General features: G+C 31.6%; 2 protein-coding genes across 2 annotated transcripts; both read right to left on the bottom strand.

The window, feature by feature from the left end:
- Positions 1-1,132: 1,132 nt before the first annotated feature.
- LOC145578943 (putative caffeoyl-CoA O-methyltransferase At4g26220) lies at positions 1,133-2,929 on the bottom strand. Its single transcript, XM_081636239.1, has 5 exons — positions 2,771-2,929; positions 2,484-2,575; positions 2,091-2,238; positions 1,862-1,993; positions 1,133-1,455 (listed from the first exon to the last, which is right to left on the bottom strand). Exons 1-5 carry the CDS (start codon positions 2,834-2,836, stop codon positions 1,162-1,164), a joined length of 732 nt encoding a protein of 243 aa, XP_081492365.1. The 5' UTR covers positions 2,837-2,929; the 3' UTR covers positions 1,133-1,161.
- A 1,737-nt stretch (positions 2,930-4,666) lies between these two features.
- LOC145578944 (uncharacterized) lies at positions 4,667-13,944 on the bottom strand. The gene is made up of 7 exons (XM_081636240.1): positions 13,624-13,944; positions 13,362-13,494; positions 11,265-11,368; positions 8,812-8,983; positions 8,537-8,677; positions 7,346-7,541; positions 4,667-7,251 (listed from the first exon to the last, which is right to left on the bottom strand). The coding sequence occupies exons 1-7, from the start codon at positions 13,653-13,655 to the stop codon at positions 5,000-5,002; spliced, it is 3,030 nt and encodes a 1,009-aa protein (XP_081492366.1). The 5' UTR covers positions 13,656-13,944; the 3' UTR covers positions 4,667-4,999.
- Positions 13,945-18,672: the final 4,728 nt, after the last annotated feature.

An 18,672-nucleotide genomic window follows, 5' to 3' on the forward strand; every position in this document is an offset into this window, starting at 1 on the left:
TTCATGCATCTCTTGGACACTTTGTCCCTTGATTAATACATTTTGCATATTCTCTTAAGAAAAGCATATTATATTAATGACAGATTATGTAAAGCTTTAACCTTTCACTTATAACTTAAACAAATTTCCATAAATATAAGCTATATGGAGTATTATTTTTGTCTCTATACAATCAACCTAATAATTATTACAGAGTATATTGTACTCTCTCTAACCCTTTATTAGATTCCTTATTTCTAGCATTTATTCCTCACATAATGGAGAGAAGTAGGAATTTGATTAAGGGACGGAGGGAGTATTTAATAGACAACACATTAATTTCTTAATATTAAATAACTAGTTACGTATTGACACCTCAAAATGAATAAATTTTTACGTGTTGCAAATTGGATAAAAAATTAATTAAAAAATATAATGGCCAACATATTCAACAATGTTTTGTTTTATTTCCTTCCCTCTTTTCATTTGATAACAATAATGGGCAATCCTATATACGAGTTTCAATTACAAGTTTTATATATATATATATATATATATATATATATATATATATATATATATATATATATATATATATATATATATATATATAATTGGTAATCCTGTATACGAGTTTCAATTACAAGTCTTGAACATACATCATGATTATCATTATTCAATTAAAAACAAATTAAAAAATATAATGGCCAACATATTCAACAATGTTTTGTTTTATTTCCTTCCCTCTTTTCATTTGATAACAATAATGGGCAATCCTATATATATATATATAACAATAATGGGTAATCCTGTATACGAGTTTCAATTACAAGTCTTGAACATACATCATGATTATCATTATTCAATTAAAAACAAATTAAAAAAATATAATGGCCAACATATTCAACAATGTTTTGTTCTATTTCCTTCCCTCTTTTCATTTGATAACAATAATGGGCAATCCTATATATATATATATATATATATATATATATATATATATATATATATATATATATATATATATATATAACAATAATGGGTAATCTTGTATACGAGTTTCAATTACAAGTCTTGAACATACATCATAATTATCATTATTCAATTAAAAACAAATGATTGTTCATACAATTAAAGTACAACAAATTAAACTTGGATCACCACAAATTGATCGAAGAATTATTAGTAAAGGCGCTTGCACATGAGATAACCGTTGCTTAATGGTAAATGGCATATTTCTACTTGAGAATTTTGTGATATTTCCTCAGTGAAGTTGAGACATTGTTGCCTAAAATGTCTCTTGTTTTCTGGCACATCTTGCTCTTGTTTAGCCACATACCCTTCGCATAGGGTGTTACTAAAACAAATTAACCCTCCAATCTTTACCAGCTTCACTAATCTCTTACAGTAATCAATGTAATTATTGGTCTGAGCTTCATTAATTATTGCAAAATCAAAGCTTCCCAAGTTTAATTTCTGCATAAGAAACACAGTAATTGACAAGTTAAAATCAACTTGAAGTAATATACTTCGTATTTACATATTTACATACAGTACAATTTTCGTACTCTTGTTTGAGAAATGTTGTCACATTTATATAATAATACTACTGGTAATATTTGTAGAATTAAAAATTACATATAAGAGACATATAACTCGATCTACAATATATTATAATTTGAAATTGTACATTGAAATTAATTAATTAAACTCTACACCTTAAAAATATAAATTATGTGAAAATAACAAAACCTATACTATTTCTTTACAATTACTATAAAAAGAGAAGTTCATAAAATCATATATACGTGAAAGGATAACGTGACAATGAATTTGGGACAGAGGGAGTATTTACGATAGTTGCTTGTAGATGAGTGCTTACATCTTTGGCAAATTGATCAAGAATGGGAAGCGCTTTGGAATCAATGAAGTTGATTTTGTGCTCAACTCCTGCTTTCTTTATGATAGGTAAACCAAGTTCATAGGACTTTGCATATGGACTAATGGCTAGAATCTGCGTATGATCATAAAGAAATACCATAATTAATCGCATTATTCATATGAAATTATAGTTTTATTGGATTTTGCTTGGTATAGTTAAATTAAATTACCTCGCCATCTTTTGGAATAGAGAGAGCAGTTAAGAGTGTTAAGTATCCAGTAGAAACTCCAATTTCAATCACCATTTTTGCATTCACTAGCTTTAAGAGCATGCCTATATATTGTCCACCAAGTGGACACGTAATACCAACATTGTCTCTGAAATTAATTCAATTCAATAAAACCGTAAATTCAAAAAAAAAAAATGTACAAGGTCAAATATGTAATATTTAACTCTCTTCGCTGTTTGACTTTTGGTAGTGAAAGGATCTAGACGATAATAAAATATTGGTGAATCAAAATTATAATAGGAAGACAATTAAAACAGGGTTGACATAAATTAAAATCTATGACAATTAATTTGGAATAGAGGTAGTATTTCTAATTTCGTAACGAGTACTTACAAAGGATGGTTATTATTGTTAGAAGTAGTGACATCTCTCAATTCCTTCAACGGTGCTGGCTCCGTTGGATATACAGTGGTCTCCAAAATATACTGCCCAAGTGCCCATCATCCATTTTATTAAAACATTATATTTGTTATAAATTTTAGTCACAATATACTACCATTTGATAATTAACAAGATTTAAGTTTTATTTTTAAAACAAAAAAAAAAAGTTTTTTTTTTTTTTTTTTTTTTTTTCTTTTTTTTTTTTTTTTACTGCCTAATGTCTAAGCTATTACTCGTACCTTGTATAGCTCGTTGCTCTGCAGCAGTGATTCGTTTGCAATTGATGATGGCTCCATAGAGGCCATAGCTATTTTACTTTCAAATTTTCGCGGTGTATCAAAGCCTTTATAAGAGATTATTACCTTGAAAAAATTTATAAATTCCAAACAAAACTTAGATGAAAATCCTATTACAATGATAGCAAGGGAAAATAAGCAAAAATATTTTAAACAACTTTTACAACTAATGTTATGAATTATATTACTACAATATAATTATTTAAATAAAATTATTAGTAGAAATATCATGCAAATAATTTAATTTAACTAATCAAATTTTAAAAACCCAACGTAGATGAATAAAATTTGGAGAATTATATGAAACCTAATCAAAGAGCACAAACCTTTTGGTGAAAATAAATGAATGCCTTTCTTGAGCAATATATGAATATATCAACTAATTTAAGTTGTGAAAATTGGATTAATTAGTGGTAAATTTATACACTAAATTTTTGGACTGACCCTTCTTCAAGGTTAAACAAACGACTAGAGATTTAAAAGTCAAGGCTTATAAAATATTGTAACCTCTTATGGATTCTTGACTTGGTCAGAATAATGACTTCTGACTTGGGATCTTGGGTTTAATCTTAATTCAAATCTTAAATTTTACGTTTTACATTCGATCAAAATAAATGAACACTACTATTAGTCATTTTGCAAGTTCACTTTATAACGTTGCATAGATTATTTGCAATTACTCGTATATGTTCAGTTCAACTTATTTTCACTTATTAAAAAATAAATAGTTCAAATAAGATAAACTTAGGGAAAATAATTAAGATTTTATGTGAGTTGATAAGGTCTACTTAAATTCAATCAATATACAGCTAAAAAAAGTTCTAACAGGTTTAACAGAATTCATACAAAATAAAATAAGTTTAGATAAGTAAAAGTAGATTTTCTAAAAAAAAATAAAAAATAAAATAAAATCAATAGAACACTACTCTAATACAGGTATCAAAACTATTTATTATTCCGTACTTTTCATTGTCATTTAGACCTGTTCTCTTCAGCTTATTTTCAGTTCACTTCACCTCCAATCAGTTCAGTTCCTAATTTGCTTCTCTCATAAATATTTAGTTCAATTCAGTTCAGCTCCAATTAATTCAGTTTAGTTCAACTCAAAAAATCAGAACAGGCCCTTTAACAGAAATCAACCATTTATTACTCTTAAATCTTGGAATAATACAAAGTATGTGTGAAATTACGCAGTAAAACGGATATATATTAGAGGTCAATTTTATAATGCGTTGATTTCAAATGTGGCGGGCTTGAAGTAAACGTTTGTTTGTGAAAAAACTCAAAATACAAGATTACAAGATACCAATTTCGTCACCTAAGTAACTTACTTTCTTCTATCTTAAGACTTAAATAGGTATTAATGTAATATAGATTTATAGCTGGTAAATGTTCTTGGAGCAGAAAGATTAGTCCTGAGCAGAAATGGCAAATTTAAAGTACTCTCTCTACCTATATTTGTTTGTCTTGTTTTAAGTACGTCTATAAAGATCGCAACTTTAGTCTCACAAAAATTGCTTTATGTCATCACTCCACTCTTTCATCAATTTCACTCAAACAAAACTTACTAAAGTAAAACAATGTTATGGGGCAAATAATTAGAAATTTTCTTCTATCTTAAATTTTACTCGGATATTATAGTAATAAAATTTAAGCGAGCAAGTTCCCTAATGATTTAACTAAAAAAAAAAGTTCCCTAATAAGAAAAGTGAACATAACAGGCTCTCCAGAAACCCTTAGCTTATAAAAACTTCTAATTATAGACTAGATTAATTAATAATTAAAAGTAGAGACGTAAAAAGACCAAAATCAAATGTGGTCTATTATTGAGAATGAAGGTAATAGAACAACACAAACAATACTTATACAAAATTGTTCCAATGTAACAATGTTCTCTCACACTTACCTGTATTGAAGTATTCTATACAAATGAAATATCATCGATCTTAAGTAAAGATGCTGCAAAGAATTCGTAATTTTTTTTGGCAAAGTATAACTCAAGAAATACCACTTACAAGGTCGAATTCTGTCAAGTGTGGCATATAAAACATGCATATGGAAGTTCTGCTTCACAGTATAAACATCAAGAGAAGACACTCTAGAACATGAATTGTATACATACCTGCTGAATAGCTATGTACAGTATATGAATCTAAGTCACTCAATGGCTATTTAGCGATTTCTCCGTAAAGAATGCAGCTGCGCAGTTAATGTCTCAAAATCAGGAAGCTTGGGATGAACATGGCTGGGATTTTTTGCAGAGTTTTCTCTAGAAGGAGCTTTTTCATTGAAATTCGATGTCTCAGGAACATCAGGACGTTTCGGAGTTACTGGTTTTTCTAAAACCGACGAAGATGTACTTATGACATCCTCAGATGATTTCGCAGCCATTTTCTGGTTATCATCCTGATTTGATTGGCCGATGATCCTAGAGCTGGATGATTCAGTATTATAGAAACCTGAAGACCTCCCCGTATTTGCTGTATCTGATGCATTAGACCTGGCAACAGTTCTGGGAGTAGAAGCTTTAGTTCTCCGAGATAATCCAGCACCTAGAAATGTTTTACTCACAACAGGTTTAGGAACATCCTCCTCAGAGCTGCCGTCATCAGAATCAAAATACCTTGGTGAACTTTTCAAACTAGTTTTACTTGTGTTTCCATCAATCGTACTTCTTGCTCTATATTCCCCCTCAGCACTGTCTGCATCCTTCCTCGTAATTATCATCTCATTATCATCACTAGATGAATCATAATTTGTATAGAGCCCACTCATTTTCATAGGCACCTGTTTGTTGTCTATTTGACTGGAGGATGATTGAGATTCATAAGTAGAAGCTTTCTCACTGGAACCAAAAGTTTTACTTAGGGATGCGTCAGTAGATTTTGAAGGAGATGAAGCATCAGCTAATCTACCTTTTGGCATGTGCCCATGAGCCCTATTTCGACGTCCACCAGGCAATAATCCTAGGTTTAACCCCATACCACCATTAGGGGCAGGTTGGGTTTCATATTCAACCTCAGAATCAGGATTACGTGACTCTGAATGTCTCGAGGATTGCAATGAATTCTGAGGCCAACCTTCATAAGATACATCATAATCAGACCGGCTTTTGAAGCCAGTTGACAATGCTGAAGAACTGTTCCCATACAATGAATCTGAAGAACCAGAATATTGTTTTCCCACCATGTGTTTACTGCTCATGGAATAATCAGTGGTTCCCTTTTCTACATTTGATGATCTCAGCTCAAGATGGGGGTCTGCACTAGGCATCTGGTTATCATAGCTAGGAACCCCAGGATCAAATTTATCTTTCTGCAGCTCTTCCTCATTCCCCGAACTTGCCCCATCAGAATCATCAAAATTCAGAGACATGGGTTCAGTTAATTTTGAATATATTGGAGATCTTCTAAAACTTTCCGAAAGTTCAGGTTCAAAGTGACGATTGTCTTGGTTTATAGAGGAACCTATATGTGTAGGTTTAGCAGGAGCACGAAAATTGTGTTCCTCTGTAGGATTCAAAACACTTTTATTATCATCATCATCATCAGAGCCAGATTCATCAAAAAACAGTTCAGAATTAGTATGAATTTCCTTTTCATCAAGACCCATCCCACTGGTCCTGTGGTCCATCCCAACAAAAATATCATTCCCAGAGTCAAATATATTTTCCTCTCTATGATTTGATTTGAAAGTTGTGTGTTCTTCATCAAATGTATAAGCACTTCGAGCATGCCAATCTTCTTGGTCATCAGTTTTCCTACTGAAACTACCTAAATAGCCATCACCTGAATCATGCTTGTTGTTATCGTAGTTCATATTTGAAAAGACACTATACTCGTCTTCAAAAACACTGGATTGAGATCGAAAATTTCTGGAGTGATCATTCCTTTCAACTGTCTCTTCATGGAAAGGGTATTCAGAAGACTCAATTTCATACTCGTCTTCAGGTTTGTTAGTAATAGGAGTAGATTCAGGGTCTCTTGTATGCCTTCTACTGTTTTTATTCTCGGTAAAATCTTGTTTTTCGGCCTCATACTGCCCTCCATATTGAGTGTAGTTTTTGTTCAAATTTATGGCATCACCTCCCACTTTCATGTTACCTTGCCTATATGAATCTTCTTGGTTCAGCATTCTTGGACTCTTCTGATTAATTGAACCACTGGTTGAATTTCTGTGCACATGGTTCTGTTGCAGCCCACTGCCAGCACTGTGATGGTGGTCATCACTCATAACATTGCTACGGCTAGCAAGTTCTGCAGCAGCCCTAGCAGCGTAGCTTGCCATTTCTGCAGATTCAGCAGCAGCATGAGCAGCAGCAGTTGCATCCTTGAATTCCATGTTCCAATTTTGCCTGCCAGTCCCAAAAGTACTTTCAGCAGTTCCAGATGACTGACTGAATTTCTTCTTCTCAGAGGAGCTCTCTGCAAACATAAAAATTTATAGCATGTCAATGACACATGTTAGTAGCACAGCATTTAAACTACAATACAAACATCAAGAAGTAAATTTAGTGACCTGAAGGTCTAGGATCAGGATGAGGAGTGGAAGATGGCGGAACTGAATCGCTACGTGTATGAGCCATGCTTTGAGAAAAAGTCCCTGGTCTTACTTTATCACGAGGATGATTTTCCTCAAGGTCGTCAGCAAGCTCATAGTTTAGGGGTTGCATTTGTATTTTACTGCCCTCCACAGATTGTGCAACTGCTACCTTCTGCATAAAAGTTTGGTCAAGAAACCAACCTTAGGGAATTTCTAGCAATACATGGGACATAGTGTTGAAAAATATTCCCAACGTTTCTACTATTTACAATCTTCATTCAATTCACTACATTTGTTGTTTACAAACAGTAACCACTTATGAAAAAGGGAAAACCTTAATCATAGTATGAAAATAGAAGTGATATATTCGCACTTCAAAATTCTTAAACTTTTTTCTTTATAATTAATATAGCTTGAGAGAAATTTACATTATAATTTCAACCTTGAAGCAGTAAATTTTTAAAACAGAATGACTGCATTGTTACTGTAACTAGGTAAGCCCTTTGCGATGCATGGAAAAAAAGTTGTTTAATTTATTTACATAATTTTAACAAAAAATATATATTATGTAGCTAAGAAGTGAAAACTTTATACGATTGTGTGGCTAATTAATAGCAAGAGTTTAGTTTAGATCATTAGGAATAGGAGTAATCATATATCAACTCCAATAATTTTCAATTTTGGAATATAAAACCAATATCAAAGAAAAATAATATATTTAGGGAGTAGAAACTATAATAATTAATTATGAGTAGTAGTAAATCTCTAGTAATTAATTTTAGGGAGTAGAATAAAACTTTGGTAATTAATTATGATTATAATAAAGCTAATTTTAAAAAGGTGTATTGCAAATTGTAATGCAGTTTTTGGAGGGGGTAAGAGTGAAAGATAAATTAACAAGTATCAGATTTTGAGGTAAGATGATGTCAGCGGCTTTTGTTTTAGTAATGGTTATAGAAGATTATAGATAATTACCCCTACATTATAAAATAGTTACTGCTGTTCACTGTTCAGCAGTATGCAATTAAGATGGGTGCAGATTAAAAAAAAAATCTTGAAAAATCCAGGGTAATATTTGGTGCATTCCAAAGTGGAAGCCCCATGAACATTACAGGACGAAGGGAGTTCAGTACAATATCGAGGCTATATAACATTATTAAGTCTTACCGGAATGTCAACAGAAGGCACTGGATCTTCATCTTTGAACCAATTTGGTTCCCATTTAATGTTATGTTCTTCTGCAATAGCAGTAAGGAGTTTCAATTTCGTCTGACCATCAGGGGCATTCACAGATAACTTTTCAACCAGCTGATACAAAGTGGTAATCTATGTAAGATCAAGGGATATGAAAAACAATTTGCCTTCAAAAGTGTAATATGAAAGAAGTTATTTGTCTGACAGAATACGATCACATTATAATAGTACATCCTGAGAAAACTCACAGTTCTGCTTACTCCACATGCTGGGCGGACCTCAGCAGCAGCAGTAGCAAACTCTTTACCATATTTTGCCGTGAAATGCTTGCGAACATCCTGGAGCTCAACTATGTCTCCACACCTTGGAGCTGCAAATATTAAACTTGCAATAGCTTCTTTCAAGTCAAGAGGGCAATTCCTGTAAAAGAGCCAGAGACATCAGCACATAACAAGTCATAACACCATAGATCGAAGAAATCTCTAATTTTGTATGTCATAGCAATCACATATAAGATCACAGCTTACCAATAACTTGTCTGCCAATAAGAATGAAACTTTGCAATTGTCACAAAAGTGGAAAAAAAATAAATTATATTGATTTTTCGAACTTTCTAGCTATGTGTCTGCTATGAATCATTTAAAACATGTGCAAGTCAATAACCATTTTTGAGATAAGGAAATGGTAATAAGGGAAGTTGAGCAAATCAGGAGTCATAGGCTCATGGTGGAAAGCGAACAGTTTTGTACGACGCCCCAACAAAAAAAGACATTTCTAGAGGATGGTGTGGGTAAATACATCTTTCTCCCTTTTTATATAGAGAGGGATAGGAGAGTTGTTCTTGTCAAGGAATTATAAACAGAGTATCCTTTAAAGACCATAGGGAAATTAATTTGAAAAAAGCCAAATTGCTAGACAAATAGAAAATATATTACATTCATTAAGCCTAATCTACACTATACAATGTCATAAAAGGGTCAGGAGATATTATTAAACTAATAAATTAATAAGCATCTTCAAATAATTTTATTTTAAAAAAATAAATAACATTATGTTCTTTGTCAGCAATTCATTAAATTAGAGTTTGCATTCCAATATTTCTACTCATAACCCATAGCATAAGTTTCTTAAGAGAAAAAGAAACCCTGCTAAAAGGTCTCAAAATTAATCCAATATGCCTAAACTTTTAGCCAATTTTGATGTCACATTGTCGTCTTTTTTTAATTTTTAAGTTGATCTTTTGCTAAAATGAGCCCCTCATTACAAACATTTAAAGTACAAAATTTTACTATCATTACTATAACATTCAATATTGGCTAAAAGAAATTTTCCACAAGCCTTGTCGCTTAAAGACTAATATTCCAACAATGCAACAGAAGCTAGTTCATGAATACAAATTCAAGAAACTGTAAAAATTGTGCTCAATAAGTATGAAAATCATTTACTTCATTTATATGTCAAATGGCTTCATTATGGATAGTTATCAATTCCAAACTCCTCGAAAGACAAGCCAAGAATTGTTATTCAGCACAAGACTGGATAGTGACTTCCTGCTCTCTTTAGACATAAATCCCCTTTCAGTAACAAATATCAAGATCCTATCATTGGTCCATGGCATCCATAACCATAGATAATCCATCCGGCCATCCCAATCACAACATGAGACAAAGTAATGACATCATTCATTAAAATATAAACAAGAGGATTTTTTTTTTTTTTTCAGGTGCAATAGGAAGTCTCTAGGTCTGTCTATATTAGAAAATTATTTTAAATATATTCCTAATTCATACACTTACAGCCATTAACACCCAGAAAAAAGAAAATAAAGAAGAGCAAGCACAGCCCAATTACAGCAAATGCTCCAAAGCTTGATACATTTGAAAGATGGAAGCCTACATTACAGCACTACTGCTTTTTGGAAAAGTACCTTGTTCTGGATAAAGCTTATGAGTCATACCATAAGATTGACACACGCACGCACACACACACCCGCACACACGTGCGTGCGAGCACATATACACACACACACTTAATTACTTTTTGTAGCCTCTGAAAAAGGTTTTCAGTGCCATCAGTGAGCATTCTTTGGCACAGCATTTATGTGGTACATCCAATTTCAAGAATCTCAGTGCTCTACATGAAGCACTTCATTTTAAGAACAGCGTAAAGCACATTTTTGCTGGATTTTTCAAACAATAAATAAACAGGATAAGTTTAATTACTGGTTCATAAATCATAAATGCTAACAATTCAAATACAAATGAAATTACAGTGTAAAAAAGCCTCCATATAGCAATGGCTATTTCTTACATGATACATACATAGGAGGTTCACCAGAAAAAATCTATCAAACAAAAAATAGGTTCAATAAGACCATAAGCAAAGGTGTTTACAGCAAGATTACTCGAGTTTAATGAAAAGACTATAGCAAGATTCCTCGATATTAATGAAAAGACTATCTAAAGAACTTGTTGCGTGATATTTAATTAAAAGACAAACTAAAGAACTTGTTGCATGATACATACAAAGGAGATTCGCAAGGATAACACTAAAAAAAATGGTTAACCACCAAAGACAATAAATGTTGTTTGGAGCAAGAGTCCTCAAGTATCATGAAGAGATAAAATACGTTGCCTAAAGAAAATAAGTTAGAGCAAAACACATGAAACCATAAAATAGCCAAATTTTTTATAATACATACTTTTGAGACTCGATGATTGGCAACCGCGCAACAACAAGCTCACAGTATATCTCAATCATTTCATATGCAGCAATCATCTTCTCTTCCCTTATCACATGCTCAACCTGATATAAAAAATCATTAAAATAAAATCAACAAGAAAAATGGAGTCACAAAATCATCATATGAATATGTAAGCAAACAGAGCTCCATCAGGCAGCTAAACTATAAATTATTACTGATATAAACACCAAATCTATCCACCCTTTTAGGGGAAATGAAGAACATACACAAATAAAGCCTCTAAAAGTATACTTTCTTACATAACTTTAAACAATTCTACTTTTTAGAGAAGAGAGAAAGAGAGGGGTGGTACCAATGCTTGATCCCTGGACCTAGACTTCAGAGGCTTCTGAGACTTCTTCTCCTACCACTAGTCCACTATCTATTTGAATATAAAGAATGTATGAAACCAAATTAAATATACAAAAATTACTAGAAAATGAAGAAAAAATACCCTTTTATTTATTTATATTTATATCTATACTATTAAAACTCAGAGGCAAGGAGTGTCATATCACCACGTGTCACTTTTCTTTGTGGTATTCCGCCACGTCATATTTCAAACTTGCCACATAATCGAATTGTAGTAATGTTTAGTCTTCTTGAAAAACTCTTCATTGGTCTAACCTTCATGTATTAATGGTTAGTTTAATTGAAAAACTCTTTATATATATCCATCCTATTTAAATTTCCCTTGGAATATACGGAGTAACTTCTTAATAATTTCGCAATAATATAATTTGTAAGAAATTAACTATTACTTTTTTTTGTGCATTAATTCATAAATTTGTTGTCATAAAGTAACGTTTAGTACGGAGTAGTATATACTGACATCAAAATTATAAAAATTTTCTTTATCATTTATCCTATATATATTAATGCAAATAATTATTCTTATAGTCAAATCAGCTTATACAAACAACTAACTACTTAATAAGCTCTCATCTAAAAAAACGAAAGAAAGAGAGAGACTACTGAAGCTCTCAGTGACAAACAAGGCCAAAGTATATAGTCCGGGCCAATAACTAGTTTACATTCAAGGATTAATTGATGAGTAATTAACCAACTTGAAACATTTCAAGAACATGACTGTAACTACTATCATATGTTTTAGACTGAAACTTAAGTAAACCATTCAAGATCAGACAACCTCACAACAGAGATGATCAGGATTCAACATATATATTGTTATTGGGAATAGATTGAGTAAATTTTTCATGTCAATGTTATCGATGGATTTAGATCAAATAATCAAGTCAATTCAATAAATCAATCAATCAATCAATCAAAGCCTTAATCCCAAAAGTGGGGTCGGCTAACATGAACCAAATTTGATTATTCCGTGTAGTCATCAACATAAATCTTTCTCCTCCATCCCTTACGATCCAAAACTTCATCCTCACGTAAATCCATGCACTTCATATCCTTCCTCACTCCTTCCAACCAAGTCATCTTTGGTCTCCCTCTTCCTCGTTTAATCCCTCCATGGTCCCACTCTTCCACTCTTCGCACCGGTGCACCCTCGGGTCTCCGTCTTACATGTCCAAACCAACGCAGACGATTTTCCCTTAATTTATCTACAATGCCCGCCACACCTACTTTCTTGCGAATAACCTCATTTCTGATTCTATCTCTTAAAGTGTTTCCACACATCCACCTTAATATGCGCATTTCCGTAACCTCCAAGTCAATTCAATAAGGTAGGGAAAAAAAAAAAAAAAAAAAAAAAAAGAGCCCTGCAGCAAAATCTTCATTACTTCAGTCAGACTTCACTAAATCACTAATAGTGACCATTTCTTGTACATTAAAGACTAATTACAATTCCTTTAGACAGGCCACCTAAAAATCTAGTTAACCATCAAAGAATCAATCAGTAAACAACAAACTTAATCACATCAAATCTCACTATGAACGAAACAAATAAAAACCAAATAATATCCAAATCGTAAAATCATTGATAAACCAAATTTAGCATTGAGTTACTGCACATAACCTCAAAATTACATGATTCAACAGAATAATCAAAATTAAAGATGAAGTAATCGATAAACATACTCGAATTCGGGCAGTTTGATCCTGTCCGGAATCCAGCAATTGAGCTACTTCTCTCCTCAATTGCTTCAATTGTATATCCTTTCTATTCTTCATCAATTTTATCCGCGACTTTGCAAGATTCAATGCCGTTTTACTGAAAAAATTCAATCAAAATTCACCAACAAAAAATCAATTTAGTAACAATAAACTCAAAATTCATATTCTAAACCAAAAAAAAAAAAAAAAACAAAAAATCAATCAAAAATCAATGATCAAAGTTTACCATTTCGCGGGTTTAAATCCTCTATGCAACATAATTTTAAGCTGAGATTTCTCAGGAAATTAGGGTTTATGTGATAAATTTATAGGTACTGAATCAATGAAAAAGCGAGATTCGAAGAGTCGTTGGATAAAGAATCGAAAAATGAATGAAATAGTGAAATAATAATTAGGGGTTTATTTTATTAATTGGGGAAGAAGATGAGACGGAGTATATACGGTTGGAAGATGACTTTTAAATAAATTACGCGGTGTACTTTTTTAATTTCTTGTTTCTTTTCCCCGAAAAATGAATTTTCTTTTTGTTTCGTCAAATAAAATATTAACAACGGAATTTAGGAGTTTCTTTTGTTCTTCTTCCTACCAAATTACCAATTTTTTGACCTTTTGTGAATTGTGAGCTGAGCACACGTATATAATGTAGAGGGATTGAAGGATTGATTTTTCCATGTAAACCGAGATTACTTAATGAGTTAACTAGTTTTTTTGGCCTGGACATCCTCGGATAATTGTTTGTATATAAAAATATTATATTAAAATAAAGTAAAATATACTGCTGGTTTTATTAACTATATAAACCTCATATAAAAACCCTCATCTATATAAGAACTCAAACTTATATAAGAACCAATCTCAACCGTAGACTTAGTGTAAATCTGACCGCACAAAATGAATATGATAGTAATGGCATTTTAGTAATTTATGTAGTCTATATTCCTTTGTTCTTATCTTTCGGTCTTTCCCGTAATCTCGCATCACACACTCTCTCTGTCTCTCCTGAAAACACTCTTTCTCTCTTCTCTCATCATTTTCAGCTCTAATTTTACCCAAAATCACCAGTTTCATCAAATTCTACATTATATTTGTGAAATTCATGATATATTACACGATATACAGGATATCGTTGATTATCTTCATTAATTTTTTCTGAAATTTTCGTTGATTATCATTGATTATCTTCATCAGATCAATATTTTCCAGATTTTTCGTTATGTACCTTCGTCAAATTTTTCCAGAAATCACTACAAGTTTATCAATTTTATGATTGAATTATTTGTGCAAATTCATGATACATTACACGATAATTATTGATTATCTTCATAAATTTTTTTTAGAATTTTCCTTCGATGATTCAAAATCGAATTACACGATGACGATATCATAAATTTTTTCCAGATTTCACTGTAGCTTTATCAATTTTATTATCGAATTTGCTTTCCTTTGTATTTTATTAATTCTATATCTTGTAAGCTTATCAATTAGATCGGGATTTTTTTGGAATAATTTGATTTTTTTTGGAATATTTATGCTTAGTTTGCAATCATTTCAATCAGTTTTCACTTTCCGATTATTTGCAATTATTTTTGCCAAACATGTGTTTGGTTTTTTGTGTGTTGTCATTTAATCAGTTTTTTTTTTTGTTTTCCAATATTTTTTTTTTTGGCTACATTTTTATTTTGAATGATTTTTTTTTTTTTGCTACATATGTGTTTGATTATAGGTAGTATGATTGTTTTGCTTCATCTTATAAGGTTTTTTTCTTTTTTTTTTTTTTTTTTTTTTTTTGCTTAATAAGGGCGTCTTCGGCGCTAGCTTATAAATAGCTTTTAGTGAACAAGTCAAACCACTACTTGACATAAAATGTGAGTGTTTGACAAAATAGTGATAAGGGTAGCTTATAAATAGAAAAAGTAAAACATAAGAAATTTTTTTGAACATAAGTAGGAAAAATTTAGAACATAAGCAAAAAAGTTTAGAATATAGAAAAAAAAGTTTAGAACATAGAAAAAAAAATTTAAACATAAGCAAAAAAAATTTAGAACATAGAAAAAATAATAATTTAGAACATAAGGAGAAAAAGTTTAGAACATAAGGAAAAAATAAAATAAATAAAATAAAAAATAAAAAATAAAAAATAAAAAAAATTAGAACATATAAAAAATAATAATTTAGAACATAAGGAAAAAATTTAGAACATAATGCAAAAAAGTTTGAAACATAAGCAAAAGAAAATTTTAGAACATAGAAAAAAATAAGGGAAATTCTCACTGGTGATCACTAACTAATTTTTTTTCTCAATGGTAAAGGGTGTAACTTTTAATTATCTGTGGTAATCAAACATTAATCTGATTAATCAAATGGTAACTTGTGTTTAAAAAAATCATTAAATCATAAATCATGGTTAAAAAACAATGATTTGACTAATTTACCCTTAAAATTATTTCCCTCCAATTTTTTTGTTCTGATTTCCCTTACCCATTTATAAAACCCCCAATTCTTCCTTGATTATTCACTTTCTCAATTTTCTAGGGTTCTTCCTTCTCCAGATTAGGGATTATGGCAAAATCGGGTTCAACATCTGTGTCAAAGAAGGCTATCACCATGGACGACAAGCTTGAGTGGGTAAAGGTCGTGACTTGCAACTGTTCTCCCCCAAAAATTGTTGTGGTGAAAGTATCCGAAACCATGAAAAACCCACGAAGGCTGTTCTTCAAGTGTAGGGGTTGCAATTATTTTGCGTGGGTGAAGGAAGAAGATGTAGTCAGGGCAGGGGATGAATTCGAGGTTGAAGGAGGTTCATCTGATTCTTTGAAGACAAAAGTAGAGGATTTGGCCAATTTCATGAAAATTGTTGTGAAAATGGCGCTGATATTGTATTTTGTGTTGTTGTTTGTTGTTTCTAAGTAGTAATGTATGCATTCCCTTCCCTTTTAGTTATGCCATGGTTAATGTATGCATTCCCTTTTGTTATGCTTTGGTTAAAGGATGTACTGTGAAAGGCTTTTGTGCCATTATGAATAAAATAGTAGCTTCTAAATTTATGAATTTCTTTGCATCCAATACAACATTATATAATTGAATTGCAAAATGTGAAGCTTACATAAGTTAATATGAGTTGATTGCATCCAATGTAATAGAATTGCAAATGTGAAGCTTACATAAGTTAATTGCAACCAATCATCAAATTGTGTACAAAATCATATCAAAGCAAGTTAAGCAACCTTATAACTTGCTGCCATGTCCACTAACTACTGTCAAAGATGTGTCTACTAACATCTGTCCAAAAAAATCTGTTGCCATGTAACTAAGTTAACTAAACACACTGAGAGGCAGAGTGTAGACACCCAAATGTGTCTCCCCAAAACCAAACCCAGTGATGAATACCTTTCATGTCATTTGATTATCGAACGAAGCGAAAGTGTGAAAATTCTAGTGATGAGGATGTTTTTATTAAAATATCTCTTCTTTCTGTTTTTGAAAATATTTCTTTTCTCACCTTGTTTTATGAAAACGTGCAGTCTAGTTTAGTTTGGTCCGTGATATGGGTCCAATAATAGTGTAGTTGGATGGGGCTTGAAAAGACCTTTCCAACGATATATTATAAGCCCAATTCCGATGAATAATGAGGGAGTTATGGCCAAAATACTAAACTGGGCCCAAACCGGATTTTACCTACGGCCCAATGATCATGTGGAGGGTCCAAAGGTTTAATCCTATTCCTAAACTAGTTAGGATTAATTAGAAGCTTCTATGAGTTTCTAAAAGATCTTAATTATCCTTTTTTGAAAAGATAAAATCAAAGATTTTTAAATTGAATAAAAACTTTCCTTTTTTAAGTCCTAATTCTATTCGAATTTAAAGATGTTCAAAGACAGTCATATATTATTTTCGTGCCTCATAATTTTTATCCAAATCTTATATGGTTAGATAGATCTTGAAATTATCTTTCCAATCATATATTATAATATTAATTCCGAGCTATAACGAAAAAGATATGAATGAAGTACGAAACTCTATCCAAAACTGACACTGTTCCACTATTTCGGCCATATCCTTTTATCTATAAAAATTTTAATCTGATTCTAATTGGGTTAGAAAGTAGACTTCAAGAGCTTTCCAAAGACATATTATATGACTTATTTGGACTTCTGGATCAAAAGATATGATAAAAACAAAATTCGCAAAAACTGCTGACCGACGAGTTTTATTTCGATTCGAATTCGGATTCTTTTCTTATTCTTCGACTCTCTTTTTTCCTATAAATAGAGGTCATATCTCTCCTTTTTTCAATCATCTACAACAATCATCTTTCTCTCTCTAAAGCTAGAAGTTTTCTCTCTCTATTCTTTTTCTAAACCTTCCCTCAAACACAATTCCTCATACATTAGCACTAGACACACCTAGCCAAATTCGAAGTTGCCTTCGCCCTAGACGTGAAAGGTTATAATTTCTGAGGGTTTGGTCCCAAATCTCTTTATTTCAATTTATTTAATTTAATTCTTTGATTTTATTATTTTCCTTGAAGTTACTAAAGCGTGTATTTGTTATTAGAAAGAGGTACGAGGCATCAAAGTACGCAATCTTATTGCTCTATTCTTGTGGAAAGCATGTTTAAATTTGTTTAATTCCTAGTATCATGTTAGGATGTCTTTATTGCTTTCTAGTATCATGTTTAGGGTGCTTCCTATGCTTTCTAATATCATATCAATATCATGTTAGGGCTAAAGCTTTGATCTTTATTGCTTAGTGACATGCTAGGATTTGTTATTAATCTTGTTAGTATCATGCCTAGGATCTTGCTATTATATTTAAGCTTTATTATTAACATGATTATAATTGTTATGATTATTATGATTATTATGTTGCTTGATGATTATTGTTATTGCTTGATCACGCCTTTTATGCAGGATTAAAGGGAATTTGTACTTGTAATCACGCTTAATAAGATAATTAATAATGTTGTTTAGGGCTAATATGATTATAATTCAAGTGATCACCAATAATAGTTTTATTTGTGCATTAAGTTCAACCAACATAGATAAACAGGTTTAGGGTTAATCTGTTGATTGCATGTTAGTCAAAAAGCGCACATGAATACGAGAAGAATGAAGTAGAGGCCTATTTAGGGCAGGTTCAATCTCTTTTAGGTTGGATTTGTACCTTCATCCCCGAACCCTATTTGGTTCAAGACCTTTTGGAGTTGACGATCTCCTGGATTGTTAAGGGATGTAATCTTCACCTTGTGAACGGTTTACAAGTTCCTAAAACTTGT

The sequence above is a fragment of the Chenopodium album genome, chromosome 14 (assembly GCF_948465745.1).
Source record: "Chenopodium album chromosome 14, dcCheAlbu1.1, whole genome shotgun sequence".
Taxonomy (NCBI): Eukaryota; Viridiplantae; Streptophyta; class Magnoliopsida; order Caryophyllales; family Amaranthaceae; genus Chenopodium; species Chenopodium album.

Excerpts from the sequence above, each read along its gene's own strand:
- LOC145578943 (XM_081636239.1), bottom strand. The coding sequence starts at position 2,836 with ATGGCCTCTATGGAGCCATCATCAATTGCAAACGAATCACTGCTGCAG. Across the intron at positions 1,994-2,090 it reads CTATTCCAAAAGATGGCGAG|ATTCTAGCCATTAGTCCATA; the intron begins GTAATTTAATTT and ends GATCATACGCAG. Across the intron at positions 1,456-1,861 it reads TTGATCAATTTGCCAAAGAT|AAATTAAACTTGGGAAGCTT; the intron begins GTAAGCACTCAT and ends TTTCTTATGCAG.
- LOC145578944 (XM_081636240.1), bottom strand. The coding sequence starts at position 13,655 with ATGTTGCATAGAGGATTTAAACCCGCGAAATG. Across the intron at positions 11,369-13,361 it reads ATCAAACTGCCCGAATTCGA|GTTGAGCATGTGATAAGGGA; the intron begins GTATGTTTATCG and ends TTTTTATATCAG. Across the intron at positions 7,252-7,345 it reads TCCTGATCCTAGACCTTCAG|AGAGCTCCTCTGAGAAGAAG; the intron begins GTCACTAAATTT and ends TTATGTTTGCAG.